This window comes from Acanthisitta chloris, unplaced genomic scaffold (genome assembly GCF_000695815.1).
Source record: "Acanthisitta chloris isolate BGI_N310 unplaced genomic scaffold, ASM69581v1 scaffold17822, whole genome shotgun sequence".
NCBI lineage: Eukaryota > Metazoa > Chordata > Aves > Passeriformes > Acanthisittidae > Acanthisitta > Acanthisitta chloris.
The window spans coordinates 120,610-136,692 of record NW_008658997.1 but is presented as its reverse complement, the minus strand read 5'-3'; the positions used below and the strand labels follow the sequence as shown (position 1 = coordinate 136,692).

General features: G+C 37.7%; 1 protein-coding gene across 1 annotated transcript in view; it reads right to left on the bottom strand.

Moving 5' to 3' along the window:
• Nucleotides 1-16,083, bottom strand: part of NCOA2 (nuclear receptor coactivator 2) — a gene marked incomplete at its 3' end in the record, with an annotated part of 149,014 nt that overhangs the window by 20,896 nt on the left and 112,035 nt on the right. The window contains exon 5 of the mRNA XM_009069239.1: nucleotides 2,673-2,776. Coding sequence (XP_009067487.1) covers nucleotides 2,673-2,776 — 104 coding nt within the window. The remainder of the gene's footprint in view (nucleotides 1-2,672; nucleotides 2,777-16,083) is intronic.

Genomic DNA, 16,083 nt, shown 5'->3' with positions numbered 1-16,083 from the left:
AATAGTATTTACTTTAACTAACAAAAATTTACAAATTAATTAATTAAGGCTCTAACATAGTTTTCTATGGTATGGATTAGTGTCTTAGACTGCATTTCCCCACCACCTGAAGCCAATGTAAGCATGACCTCTTTGGTTTAATCCCTTCTACACCATGACAGCATCCTGTACTGTCTGAGGATATGACAAGCTGGACTAGAGAACTGAGTTGGCTGAAAACTAATTAAGGAACGAAAAAAAAAAAAAGGCTAGCCACATCAGTCACTTGAACTGGCCCACCATGGAACCACATGGTGTTTAGGGCTGGCAGAAGGGTGTGCATTTGACTGAACCATTCTGCTTGGCAGCTGTCTGCACTTGCATCAACTCAAAGGGATTGCAAAACCAAAGCCATCACAGATGTTTTTTAGAGTCCTAAGGAGAAAATTTTCAAAGGCAGAGACGGCAAGCAAGAGATTATGAGAGTTACTGGCATCCCACAATAATCTTCAGTTTTCCCTGCTGTTTCCTAGTGTGGCAATTCCTTTGGCAAGGAAGTGCTCTGTGCTGTTTCCTCACAGCTGCCCAATTCTTGGGTTGACCACAGAAGTGGTCATCTGAGCCCAGAGTAACAAAGGCCCTTCTATCTCAGTCTCCCATTTCTTTCTATTCGATTCTATTAATAAAACAATCTTGCAGATAAGCAGCAGCAGGCTTTGAACAAGTTAATGTACCAAACCACTTAAATATTTTCAACCTTCCACTTTTGCAATAACTTCTGAAGTCTGCCTCCAGATGTAAGACATCACAATCAACAACTTTTCTTCAGAGCTATTGGGACAATGGGTGAACAAGTAATGGACAACATGACCGAAGAGAAAACAAGAAAACAGATATTACTTTAGATGACATATTGGAACAGAAAACACATTTGTGTTCTTTGAGATGTTGTCAGCTCTCTCGACTATTTTTCCACACTTTCTTCCTATTTACTTTATGCTTTAACCAAGAAATATATTAAAATATTCCTCAGAGGCAGCTGCATAATGCATTACTCACTTTCTTCAGCTGGAAATACTCACTATTTTGAGGATTCTTCAGTTTTATTCTTTAATAAAAACAGACAATTATATTTCTAAACCAAATCAACTAATAAGCTGTTCATCAGCATTGCCATTTTTATTATTATTTGGCAATGAAAAAGGTAGGTTTTTTTATAAAGGTTGTATAAAGGGGTTCTGTAAAGATGAAATAACTTAATTGCATTTCCCGAAGATGATAAAGACATAAATAAAGTATCTGTAGTTTCTTTGCAGCAAATGTATAGCAACTTTCAGTCCTTTTTAAGCTTCCTGGTGCAAAAGGACCATGGTTCATTAATTAAGCTCCACAATCTTTCATTGTTAATATGCAATGGTTTCAATGCAAAGGAAAACTAAATTAAATGGAATAACAGGACAGACGGGTGATTTTACATGTCATGTTTGCTGCAATAGCCAGTCATGCAAGATAAGCCAGGAAAAACAATAATCTTATCCTTATTTTCCCTGTGATTAAGACAGGTCCTTACAATTAAACTAATAGGAAATTAAAGATACAATTTTAACATAGCAACGTAAGAGATGTTTAACCTTGTTTGATTGCAAAACCAGCAACATTCAATTCAGAGAACATGTAAAACAAATATTAAGTCAATTAATTCGTTACTATCCCTTTTCAAAGAACCATATTTTCACTCTAACCTATCTAATCTTCCTTATGTTAAGTACTGTGAATTTGGAGCCTTTATTTGGTATGCATTATAGAAACCCACATTTTCATATAACAAATTATGAAAAATAATGCAAATACTTAAGACTGTTATAAATGCATTCAGAAATGACAGAATAATTGTGCTTCTGCCAAAGGTGGTTCCTCAGCTTGATTCAGAGTTTGTGTTTCATGTTATCTAAAGTAACATTTATTCTTCCTTACAGATAAAGTCCACAGCCAGAACAGGAATAAACAGTTTGCAAGTGAGCTTAAGCAGATAAAGCAGCAGTGCCAAAGGACAGCAGCATATGACATTGGGATCCCAGATAACATACCTACCCAACATTACTATTAATACATTTGGAAACTAGGTTTTAACCGTGCAGACTTTTGTAGTATCAAAATAACAGCTACAATCAGACAGAAATCTGAATCAAACAAACTGAAATAACATGTCTTGAAAAGCTCTCCTAGATTATTTTTCATATTCTAGAGGGAAGAGTCCTACTGTAAATGCTGAAATGATAAAACATTAAAACAGTATAGTAATAACATGCAATATTAGAAGAATATTATTCACTTGTACACTACTGTATATATAAAGTCAACGTTTAGATACAGGTCTTCCATAGCTGTTGTGGTTCAGAACAAATGAAGCATGAGCAAGCAGACATTCAAGACTTGCCACCAGCTGAAGCCCCTCAAGTTGTCTGTATGACAAAGAAGCAGAATTACCTCTCTCCCTACCCCAAGTTAAAGAGAGCTTCATCACTGAATCCAACAGAAATATGCTGTCTGCTCATAAATGACATAATCTTAAGTAGCCAGGATGGCTTGTCTCTCTTGACCATTCCTTTATAGTGACCTCTGACTACACCGTTTCATTTTATTCATCCTAGGAGGAGAAAAACTGCATTAATAAAGGAATTTGTGCTTTTTACCTCAAGCATCATTGGTCCAAGTGCATCCTTGTCGATGACACTCTGACCCGTAGATGATACATCTGCTTTTTGCACTTCATCTTCATTAGCTGCTGCTGCTTTTTCTGCAATACAGAAAACTATGTGTTAAATGACAGAGCAGTGTTCTCTCAGTGATACAGCAAGAGCCCACAGAGTATTGAGAACAGCTATGAAACGGTTACAGTGCAACAGTTCTGAAAATGAGATTAAACAGTCTCCCGTAATGATTCAACGGAAGCATAACTAGTGTATTTGCTTCTCAGTTTTCAGGTTTTATGACACAAATGAAATAATTTCTGCTGTTTCACTGCTAGACATTTTACTAAACTACAAACCCAAAGGCAAAGACCAGGGCTCCTTATGAAGGTGCAGCAAGCAAAAGCCAGGATCAAGGTGTATTAAAAGACTGATCTAAAAGAGCATGCAATGCTCACAGCTGCACAACTTTTCCACGATCACTATATTTAGAAGGAAAAACACAAGTCTGCAATCTACTGTTTCAATACTGAGAAACAGCAGTCTCAGTTCTGTTCCCATGCCTCCACCCACATTCTTACTATCACATAATTTTCATGCTGCCTTATTTACCAATATATTATTAGAAGTACACAGAATTTCAAGTGCTATATTTGAAAATTACAGGCAAGAAAATAATGATTTAAGGTTTCTGGAACATAACGCCACATATTACAATGTGTTATATACAGCATCACAAATCATACCCAACTACAAATGTAAGAGATATTCCTAGAACTTTCAAATCTAGAGGGTTTATAATTTGTATCAACTAATGGACCGTATTAATTTTTCTATTCCAAGAATTATATTGGTGTACAAGGGCGAAGTAATAAAAGTAACAGACACACTATACAAAAATACATATTCTAGTATATATTCTGCTTTGTAAATTAATGAGATGAGTAACATTTTGTTTCTAGTTCTATACTCAAAACATTCTTCTATTATTTTTCAAGCAGTAGTTACATAAAACCTAGGGCCATCCTGCAATCTAGAACACTGAAAATAATCAAAGAGTTCTTATTTTTGGTGTGATGCAACAGATTATTTTAGTAAACATGAAAGCACACTGAAATTACGATAGCAAGAATTTATGCATTCTACAACAATAACCCAGAAGAAGATTCATTGTAGGAATTACTGAAAGTTCCATGTGTAGATGGAGCAAAGGGCCTTTGGAAGATCACCTTTTGTGAAAATTAAAGCATCAGTCACACAAACTGAAATGTATCCAAATCGTTTTCCACTATCTGTAGATCTGCAGTACTGCAGCCAAAGTTCCTCTGAACGTTCCTTGACAGAGGTTAAAAGGTCAGTGTGAATATATGCTGCTCAGACGTACAGTAAAGGAACTACTTCTGAGAACCTCTGAGTGTTCTCCTACCAGCAATCACCTGCTGGCAATAAGGCTTTGCTCATCGCACTGTCTCATCCTAGATTTCTAGTTTCTCGCTTTCACAAGAAGAGTCACTAAAATTTTAGCTGTAGTCTTATGGCATGTTCATACACTACATAAGACCATTGTGAATAATGATGAAACAAAATGACTCTGAAGATGGACTGTTGCAACTAATGGTCAGATTTTAAATCACTTTGATTAGCATAATCTGATAGAAATAAATACATTAGAAATAACTATTAACATTTTCACTGCCACTTAAACTCACCAGGATACAAAGTAAGTATTTCTGGTTTGGACTAGGGACTACAGTGGGATTTTGAATATATGTGTGCACATATACACACACACACACACATATGTGTGTGTGTGTGTGTATGTGTATATATATTTCTTATCTTCTTTTGGCAAAAAGCAGAGATTAGGTGTAATGGAAAAACAATTGAACAATCCTTCCCATACTACAACATAGCAGAGTTGGCACCATATGATGATACAAAACTGAAAACATGTTCTAAAAATTCTAAGAGAATTCTAAAAGATTCTAAAAATAGAGTTGAGCTCTTAATAAAGTCAGTGATGATATCTGTTTCCCATCTGTTCCTGGTAGCATAAAGTGATCTCTGGTTTCACACTGCAAAATATTATAATGGATACAGATACTAGCTTCCTGCTCTCAGCCCCTCACTGCTTCAGCCATTGATACCATCTTGACTATGGGAGGGCATGGGATTAATCTCCATGTGCAAGAAATGAAGGGGCTGCAGATATGGCCCATCAATGGTGTGGAAGCACATTAATTATATGCTGCTTCCTCATGTTGCCAGTTTACAGAGACTATTTTAATGATTATTTTTCACATACTACAGAATATTTGTTGGTGATTTTTTTCACTCTTACAACCATGGAGTTCATACGAAACTCCAATAACATCTATAAAAATCTTTTACTCACACAGGTGAGGATTTACACAAATTAAAAAGAGAATGGTTTTAATTACTATAATGGCAATAAACACAGAAGCTGCAATACCAGGACAGATCAGGGATCTCTCAAATCTCACATCCAGTCCCGGACAGTGGCTGCTTTCCCCTCTGCTTCCCCGTTTCTCTATTTCGACCCTTTGATCCCTGACTGCTTCTGTTCCATCACTAGCTTTTCCTCACAACCATCTGACCTCTGCATTTTCTTTTCCCTTAGACACTCTTTTCCACGAAGGGCCCAACGCCTTCGTGGGATCAATAAACACAGTGCTTGCTCAAGGAAGAAGTGTAACGAATGGAGAAAATACAAATATGCTATTTAGACACAAACGTTACCTACACGCCTCTCCCAAAGATGGTGACAACATATGCTATACTACTCATGACATTTGGCTAAGCATTTTGAAATGCATTAAAAATCACAAGGACTTCATTGGATCTGTAACTTAATTCTGTAAGAATTCAAGTAGACAGAGAGCTTAGAAGTTACACATTTGGGCCACGAGCCACACTTATTTAAGTGGCACTGTATAGGAAAACTAGGACTCAGACAGACTGAGTAGGACCAGCTGTAACTCACGTCACTGTTATAAACTGCAGCTACTGATAATCTTCAACTATGCAATTAATTCTCGATTTTTGACTGAACTACAAAGCCCCTCATGAAGACTCTATCAGCACACACAGGAAAACTAAGTGCAAATCCTGTCAGCAGTGTCGTCTTGACAGTCAGTCATGGGGAATGTCTTGAAATGCAAATCTTTCTTTCAGCGATACAGCACGTGGGGGTAATCGACAACAAAAATTTGTTGCACGAAGGTTGGAAAAAACCAATGACTGATACACGAATTTCTAATGCCGACAACGCTTGTGCATTATCACAAGTCAGTATTTTTCATTTTTCTTAACAGTTTCAGCTCCTGGTGTTAAGTAGTGATGCAAAAATGTAAAGTTTGCATTCCCTTTTTTTTTTCACTTCTATCTTTTTTAGGTTCACTGGGGGCCCTACAAACAAATCAAAAGCACAGAGAATTTATAATCTTTACATTAGATTAATGACTTTTGAATGTTAGGGGTTAGGAAAATAGCTGTAGAGGCCCAACCTTGCAAAGCCTTTCAGAAGCCCTTTTTTCCAGCCCCACGGGAATTGCTGGTATTACTCTGTGACTAACCACAGCGGCTAGATTTTTCCACTGCAGCCACTAACATGAAGACAGGGAGTTGGTTCTCTGATCTCGCACCTTCCAGCGATGCTGCCTCCTAGAACAGCAACGTCCCTGTTCAAATGTAGGCAAAGTGTTACCAGGCATCCTATGGGCACAGCGGCCAAAACAGAGCGGAGGTTCAGCGTGCAAAGAGAAATACAGCCTTGTGCTGCTGGAGGAAGTGAGCAGGGTGGAAAGGGGCTTCCCATGGCTTCACCTCCACACAGGGAATTCTGCACTGGGGAGGGAGAGTTAAATTAGAAACTGGTCCCATCCTTATGAATATTGGCTACCAAGGATCAAGCATATTTTATCTAAATTACAGCGGAATAAACTTCATCCACATGAAATAATTATTAGCTCCACTCAATTAAGAGTTTCGCCTAGAGAGAGAAAATAATTTAAATAAAATAGAAGTACCCATGAGAGAGATACTGCAAAGGATATATACATCCAATTATGCAGTATTTTAGTGATGTGTGTAATTTAGACTTCAAACTGTGGGTATATTTACAATTACATAAGCAGTAATATACTAAAATACATATCAGTATTTTCAATTGGGCATCTTCCTAGTGATCATAAACTGTATTTACTTTTCTGTGTTTAAAGTAGAGAATAAAGAAGGAAAAAAACCCTCAAAATATTTTCTAACAAATTTATGAGTGGGAAAACCTCAAGCTTTATTTGAAGCTCATTCCAGATTCTGAATGCAAACCTTTGTGAAATCACATTAGTTTAACAGAAATTTGTAAGTGAGAGAAAGAGAAGCCAAAAGCAATAGTTTGAAGCCCCCTGCTACATTTTGACTTAAGAAGCCTTCCTGGTTTTTCATCCTCCAAACTCAAGCTGTGTTGGTTCCCTCTGGATTTCTGACAGCAGACTTAGAAGTGCTACTGATGGGCATCAACTTTTCTTGGTTGTGTTTCAAACTCTACTTTCCTACAGGTGGGAAGGCAGGACCAGCTGAACCACCTGAAAAGCTCTTTGTCTGTATTCAAGCTCTGCTCCAACTTCCTTAAGGAAGCCTGCTACAGAACTATTTGCCCCTTGATGCTGTCTGCAAAACCGAAATGTATTTTCAACGTAATGAACAAAACTGTAGCCTCTGCAGGAATTTCAAAAAGATGAAGCATAATTTGAAAGAGAAAATCTGCATCAACACACATTTAGCTTATTTTTCAGAGGAGAAACACTTAAGCAAAAAAGAGATGCTGGTGAAACCCTGAACAGGGCAGCACCCATGTCTAAAAACTGCCGAGGAAAGAGGTCAAGAGGGAAAACCCCTAGCTGTAACACGTAATATCAAATTTATTAACCAATACTGTTTAGAACAGGCTTTCTTGGGTGCCCTATATAGAATTCCTGCTCTTCATAATTTTCTGGAATTGCTATTGAAATTCCACACCCATCTCAAATCACATACCTTCATTTGTATAATAATAGGTAAAAATAAGGTAAACGAGGAGACTTCTCATAAGGGATACTAGAAAGCTCAACTCTGCACACTAAAAAAAGTCGTATGACTCAAGAAAGATCCTTGTAGTATTAACAGAACATCACATGAATGTGAATGTAAATGCTATACAAAGTTTAAACATGCAATTAAGTTTTACATGGCAACTCTCTTGAAATCATCTTATCTTTTCCATTTTTTGTATGCATTAGCCAAATATTTTTGTCTTGCCTCATTCATATTTGTGAGCAAGTTTGCCCTGTGTGATCCTTCTGAATTGCTGTGCAAAAAGAACATCCAAACAAACGATCAAGGAAATAGTAGAAGTATGTACCTGTCCAAAGACAAGGGCAGATGCAGTTTTAAAAACTAATGCGAACATATAATAGAAAGTATACCTAGCAAAAGGTTAGGTTTCAGCTTACCTTACAGTTTTGAGTATTACATTTAGTAACATTTCAAATATTAGATGTAATAACATTTGTGTATGACTACTGCTAAGTAATTATAAGGATCATGGTAGTGGACAGGAGGTTTTCAACATTAAGAGGACTGTACAGAAAGTGCCTTCAAATGCATCGACTTGAATAAAAAAGAAAAAAAACCCAAACCAGCTTGTATTTGGTAACGTGAGTAGTTTTGGATCACTACACACGATGAAGCAAAGCAGTGAAGAACTTCTAAGTTATTCTGATGCTTGGTTAACCACAGGGAAAGCAGCTCTGCCTTGTAGCCGTGTAATTCAAAGCACTACAATCCAGGGCTCACACAGAACTTGATATCCACACACACGTTTTTACCCAGTTCCCATTGCCTCAACACAAGTTGTTTTGATACCTGGAAAGCCAGTAATTTTTCAAAACACCAGTGCCTAAGAAACAGCAAATATTTCAGCAATTAATTTGAAGACCAGCTTATCCCATCCCTGTGAATAAAGTTAGCTACTATTTTAGGGAAGTGATTATGTAGTGAGGTTTCTCTTTCATCACACAGCACACATCTGTCCTGAGCAAAGAAGCTATCAGACTCCTGAATACATATTTTCCCCCCGAAACTATAGATCAAGTCTTACAGGAAAAACTATGCAACATCTCAGGAAGGTTTTAGGAGGTAAAACAAGAGAGAATTATGCATCTGCACTGAACTAAAATTAGAAAAGCTGCCATATGGCTCTGTGAAGCCAGCAGCACGTTCTTATTCATTAGGAAGCATTCTGCTAACATAAAAACACAAGGCCTTCCTGTGCTCTCCAAATGTGTTTATCTTTTCAACATTAATGCATGATATATCATCAGGCTGCTGAAATCTCCTGCAGTGCATATTAAAAAAGCACAGCTGCACTTTTTCGCAGCACGTTTATTCGCTGCAAGCAATCTAGGAGCACAGCTTTGCCCACCTCTCCAACACAGCTCTGTTGCCAGCTCAGCTCCTCATCGCTCGGACAGGGCTGCACTCCCACCACGCGCGCGCCCGCCCAGCCCAGCTGTGCCCTGCATCTCCCCATGCTCTGCTCTGCTCATCACACCCACATGGTTTAGCTTCATATTTACTACTGCTGGTGCAAGCACACTTAAATGGCAAATGACCCCAGGGCTTAAGCTAAGAGCCCTTAGAATGCTGTAAGCTCAATTATTTGCTCAGGAGTAACAGCACTTACACCACTGCAATTTCTCTTTTCCAGTGTTTTCAGCTTCTAGTTGGCACAGCTGTTCTCCCATCCCACACATACCTGCCCCACCTTCCTACAGTAAAGAAGCATCAGTAAGGCACTAGCTCTATGAAATGCTTTGTTTTCTCACAAAACCTTCAAATACAGGCAAACTTTCATCGAGCTTTTCAAGCTTTGAGTGAAGTCTGCTTTTAGACAATTCAGTAACAGTAGCCAGCATATAAAATTTTCATGGACACTGAAAGTAAAACAAGCACTGAAAAACCATGATGGGTTAAGGAATTGCAACAAATGGAAGTAATAATACCTAAAATTAATACTAGTTTTGTGTCTCTTAATAATTTTGACATTTTGCCATCATTCTTTTCTTGTACAAGTCAGCATTTTTGTCACTCAATACAATTTCTGTAAGAAGTACTGCCTGAGAAATAATTGTCCCCAGTTCAGTTAAATTGGAACAAGGACAAAAATCATGAAATTCAACTTACCAAGAATAATATTTAACTGCCTGACAGAGAGAAGCCTATTATCTCTGTATGTATTTTTTGCTAAATACTTTAGTAGACATTTTACTACCTTTTCTTTGGTTTCTTCTCTTCACCCTTCTCATTTTACCTGTGCTTTTTGCCATCACATCTATGACCTCTTTTTCCTCTCATTATTACAAAAGTCAATGGTCTACTTCTTGAAAGTGAAGCACACAGGTGGCAGCAGTGGAAGTGCTCACTCCTTCCTCCCCTCGCCCCAGGAGCCGCTTGGCTCCAAGCCCCATGAGCTAGGGTATCCCAGTGCAGCATTCCTGGCACACAGCTCCATTCAGAGCACTGAGGCTGAATCCCACTCTCTATAAATACACTTAAACAACTTCTCTGAAGATTGCTAACTCTTGGATTTAACAGTGACAACTAAAAGTGATGTTAATTACAGAAATTGCATTATTTACAGAAATTTGTACCTACTAGTCCCAGATTTATCTACTTAATGCAGTGGCAGAGATTAATATCACCTGAGATTAACTCAGGTGGTCACTAGTTTCTGGTAAATTAAGGGCTGGAGACTGAAGTAAAATCCAGAGTTACAACCCTCTTGCTGCTGCTGCTTAAGTGAAGAATAATGTCCTATCCAGGACCCCAAATCCTCAATGGCTTGATCCATCCCCAGCACGCAATAAAAATATGAAACAACACAGCAATTAAAATAATTTGTTTGCAGATACTATTTCTAGTATTTTTATTTATTAGTAAAGATACAAAAGGACAACTGTCATACTGCTCTTTCAGTGAAATCTAAACTAAGAATAAAAAGAACCCTGGATCCAGAAATTATTTCTCCCCCCTTCCCTCATTTTTGATGATGAGGATATGTCAGACTACCACATTGTGATTGGGAAGTTGTTTTTCATCTCTTCAACATGGAATTAAACTTCCATCACGACCACCACCTGTTGAAGCCCTGGACAGGCTGCAACATTGATGTTTTCCACTAAGTTTTCAAAAACAGTAAAGAACCCTGGATCCAGAAATTATTTCTCCCCCCTTCCCTCATTTTTGATGATGAGGATATGTCAGACTACCACATTGTGATTGGGAAGTTGTTTTTCATCTCTTCAACATGGAATTAAACTTCCATCACGACCACCACCTGTTGAAGCCCTGGACAGGCTGCAACATTGATGTTTTCCACTAAGTTTTCAAAAACAGTGGAAAGGAATTAGGTATATTTTGCTGAATTTTCAGACAGGTCTTAGATTACTAAAATATTTGAGCATGTTCAACATATGCTTTTATATAAAATGAAAGGGTGTGTTTAACTTGCAAACTAAAAAAACAAACATGTATATATTCCTATGTTTTAAAGCTATATTCTTTCTCTTTTCTCCAAGAAGACCACTAACACTATCTTTCCTGTGTATACTGACTATTGAGAGCATAAATAAATCAATTAGCAAAGGTGCTGCCTGCTCAGGAGACTTTCTTATCAGAAGGCCAAAATCCAGGATGAGGTTGAGAAGTTATAATTTTCACTGGCTTAAAATCCCTTTTTGAATGCTGGGGTTTGGCATTCTTTTTGTCACATTTACATTTCCTGAGAATGTCTAATAACTAGTGTAATCACAAATCTCTGACTGATCGTGGTGTAATTTAGAGTACTTGATAACTGCCTAAACTTCAGCCCTTAAACAGCCACGGAGTATACATGGAAGACTAAGTACATTGGCTATCAGTACCTTACCCCCCAACAAAACCCTCGATTTAACCAGTCATTTATTATTCTATGTTAGAATCAGCTAAGTAGATTCAAATATACCGAGCTATAGCTGTATACACAAACACACACCCAGGAAACAGTTTTGCATCTGATGGTATTTAGATGATTTCAAAACACTCACATAAACTACTCAACTGTACATGATACCAATGCCACAAATCCGTCAGCATTGACTTAAAATCTGTTACATTAATATGGCTGAATTTCAAAGGAAAGAGCAAAGCTAACTGACCTCGGCACTGAAATATTAGATACAAATATCTGGCATCACTCAATTTAACAAAGCAATTATTTTCTTTGGTATGTACTGAATTAGGACAGAAAACGTTACCATATTTTTTTGGCATTTGCAATTCTGTAAGTGTTAGATATTTACTCAGTGAGTAATCTCATCTTATTTTGATAATTCATCTCTCAAAACACTATTAATATGAATGTCTACATGGTGAGAGCCCAATGTTCTTTGACATTTTGGCTGAGCTAATGTTTTCAAAGACAAGAAACATGGCAAGATCAGATAATTTCATTCGAAACAGGAGTCCATCACTGTCTCAGAAACAATATATTGCTTTTAGAAATGTTAACAGCTCTCCAATTGGTTCTTTGACATGTAAAAACACAAGCAAGATTTTGAAAATAAAGATACAAGGGTTAACACTCTTTAGACCAGAATCTGCAGATGCAAGTGCCAAGCTAATTAAACTTGTAGGTTTCCAAAACTTAGGCCAAAATAACATACTGGAAAGGAATATTAATCTAGCCAGACACTGTTTCTTGAAGCCTTACTCTTATGCACTCAACCAGCTGTTAAAAGGAAACAGATGACTCTCTTTCTTCAACTGCCACATTGCCATGATTACAAAATATCTGCCTTATTTTAGGATGCTGATGGTAAATCTTTGTGACACATCAGATCATTCACAACAACAGGCAAAGATCTTTTTGCTTTCATAAATTGCCATTGACAACTGCAAAAGTTTTCAAGAGACTTAATATAGTGCACCAAAAAGAAATATGATGGATCATGAGCTCCCTTTGAGCCCATGAAAAGAAGTTTCCATAATAAAGAGTAGGCCAAAATGGAGCACAGATAATTGAAGACAGCTAAGGAAGAACAGAAACAGGTTTAATTTAATGTGTCCATGCTCTCATGGATAACAGGGCTCCTACTGCTTCTAATAGTCCAGATTATGGTAGAGAAATCTTTTATGAAAAAGCTCTAAATCATTAAGGACAAGTAAAGTTTTTTTCTGTAATTGCCCAATGTTCAGAAATAGAACCTTGGGCCCCTCTTCTTGCTTGTCTAACCCACCATCACAGGCCTCAGCCAAACTTTTATGTCAGTTTAGAAACAGAAATGTTCCTACTACTGCAAGGAAAGCAGAAGGGAAAAAGAAGCTTCTTAAAAGACAAAGTTTACTTCTGCATGTTAATTAAAGGGACTTTTAAAGCCAAATTCTACACAAAACTGTTTAAGATCAATTTAATAAATTTTGACATTCACTACATTATGAATACAGCGTGCCTGTTGGAAGGATGGTAATGGTTATTGACATGTATTGTTTAAGATACTCTCTAAAACGAAAAGATCTTTTTTCATTACCCTAGAAAATCTTAGCTTATCTTGTTGCGAAAATTTACATCTAGACAAAGTCACTTTTAACCTCAACCGCATTAATTTGTTCTGTCACATTTTAAAATGCCTGTTAATAGAACTGATTGGTAAAATGGGCTCCCTTAAATAGACTGACCCATACTTAAAACTTAATTAATTAGGCATTACCACTTCCGTTTCTGCATTTCAGAGTCACGAAGCAGGGATCAGCACTCAGTCTTAAGTAAGTCAGTATAATCCAGAAACTGAAAAATAATTAAACACTAATAGTATTGTTTTCTCTATTTTCACAGTGAGCTTTATTGGTTCTCTGTGGAGAAGAAATGTTGAGCTGTCTTTACAGTTCCCTTAACCATGGGTGACAAGCAGAGCAGCTCGAGGGAAAGGATGCTCCAGATCGTGCCAGTGAGAGCTGCCACAGCCAGCTCTGTCACCTGCTCTTCCCCAGCCCCAAACTCCTGACATGGCATGGACTGGGAGCAAGGGGCTCCCATTTGGCAATTGTCACAGTGAGTATATGCTGAACAAATGTAGTTTTAACCAGGAAATTTTGAAGATTATGATCTGACTCCAGCTATGCGCCTCCTTGGCATGGAGGCTGGTAATGAAGATCTGCAAGCCTGTGCATCGGGTCAGAAGTGATAATCCAGAACTTTTTCCTCCAGTCTGCAATTTACTTATTTGCTTGCAAAAAGGAATATGGGTGCCTGCTCCTTATTTCACCCATTAGAGCACCAACAGGTGAGACCTTTTAAATAACAGTTGTTTCCACAGTATTATGGGTTTGCCTCAGCCTAAACATTTTTGAGCTTAGTTTCTAAATTCTAAGCCATTTGTAGACCTGGGCCAAAGTCCTTCTTAAATAAAACAAACAACTAATCAACCAAAAATCTCCCCCAAAACCCAACAGCAAAAAAAACATACCCTCTCCTTTGAAAAGGATTGAAGTTGTTCAAATAAAGGATATATGCTCCTTGCCTGAGCTTCAAAGAAAGAATGAATGGCAATGCCCATGACCATCACATAGCTCAGGGAAAGGTAGAGTATTATTGCACCGTAACTCACAACGACCCTGAGAAAGCCAATATCCTCCCTCAGTTATATTTAATAAAGGTTTTACAGACTGGCTTCTCTGCCTGTATCACTGATACAAAAAAAAGTGGAGGGGAAAAAGCTTACTGGGCATCTTTACATCTTAGATTGTCAACTGCAAACACTATATTTTGAACATTTAGTACAATGGCCTGACAATCTGTATTATAATGTTCACTTAAAATCAACACCTCTAGCAGCTAGACAGATGGTGGCTGAACTTTCAAACTCAATAGTAATTACAATAATCCTTGATATTGATCAGGCTCACACGCAATGATTCATTAGTAAGTTTTGTCACATTCGTAAATCTATTTGATGATTTCATACTGAAGCAACTAAGAGTAAGAACAGTATCAGAGAGATGACAGTGAATGGGATAAACTGTCACAGTATGGTGTTGCTGGTCCCAAAATTATGGCTAAAACCACAATGAAGGCAAGAGACAGCGTAACTAGGAAAGAAGTGAAAGCAAAACACAGGACAAATGAAAAGGAGAGAAAACAAAAAAGGCTTAAAAATAAAGCCCTTCAAGAAAAGAGGAGAAATACAAAAGAAAAGAGGGAAATACAAAGAAAAAACATTCTACATAAAAAACCACTTTTGGCAGTTAGTAACAGGGAGCATTACATTCAGAAAAGTCAAGGGAGATACGAAGAAACAGCTAAAGAGAGAAAAAAAACCCCCAAACATTCAAATATCTCCTCCAATCCAAGATGGTGAAAGCTTTTGTACAAAAGAAGTAAGACAGGAAGAATTTTATGTTATTGGCACAAAATACCTTGATATTTTCCCACCAAACACCAAAACAAACAAAGCAAGAAAAATCTAAATTGATGTCCTTCTGAGTTTTCCAACCTATATTTAGAAATTGCAACCTTGGGATATCTTCCTCTTCTCTTTTTTTTGTTGCTAATTTCCAAGTGAATGAAATGTTATATTTAAACACGCTTCTTCTTCAATGTTGAACATAGGCCCAGACTTAATTTGACATAGAATAACTTGTCTCTGGAAGACATCTCCCTCAGAAGGATCATGGGAAGTGCAGGTTGTTCCAAGTCTTTCTAGGAAATTGTGCCTCAGGAGAAAAAGTACCAGCGTAAGGCTAGTGTTCTTCATGCTCACACATCTTAAGATGACAAGGGACCATTCTAAGTGTCTAGCTGGATCTCTGTAACACATACCAAAATGTGTCACCAACTGACTTCTGCACCATGGCAAGAACCTCCCCTGAATGACTTGAAGAACACTCAAATCTCTTAACGAGGTCTGACAGAACCTACCGACTTCTTCATTAAGTTGCTCCAAATTTCAATTAACTTTCTGCACCTTATGTATGAATTGGCTTTGGTCACAAATTCCAGCTGTTAGGCTGCATCCTGCTTCTGTGTGTTAGAGCCCTCTGTGGCAGGCACATCACATAGCTTCACTTAGTTTTGAGTCAAGTAAGCAAAGCAAGGGGCAGGGACATGCCTTTGTGCTCCAAGGCAACTAGAGCCTCAGTGAACAGAGGTACCACACTACTGCTTTGTCCAAAGGGGCATGTGGATACTAGTTCAGACAACATGGCAACATCTGGAGCATCTCCAGTTACGAAGTATCTACTTTGAAAGTTACCTGCTTTAGCAGAACTTAAAACTAGGCAAATTTCTGTCTGCACTTTCTGACATTTGCTCTGATCTTGT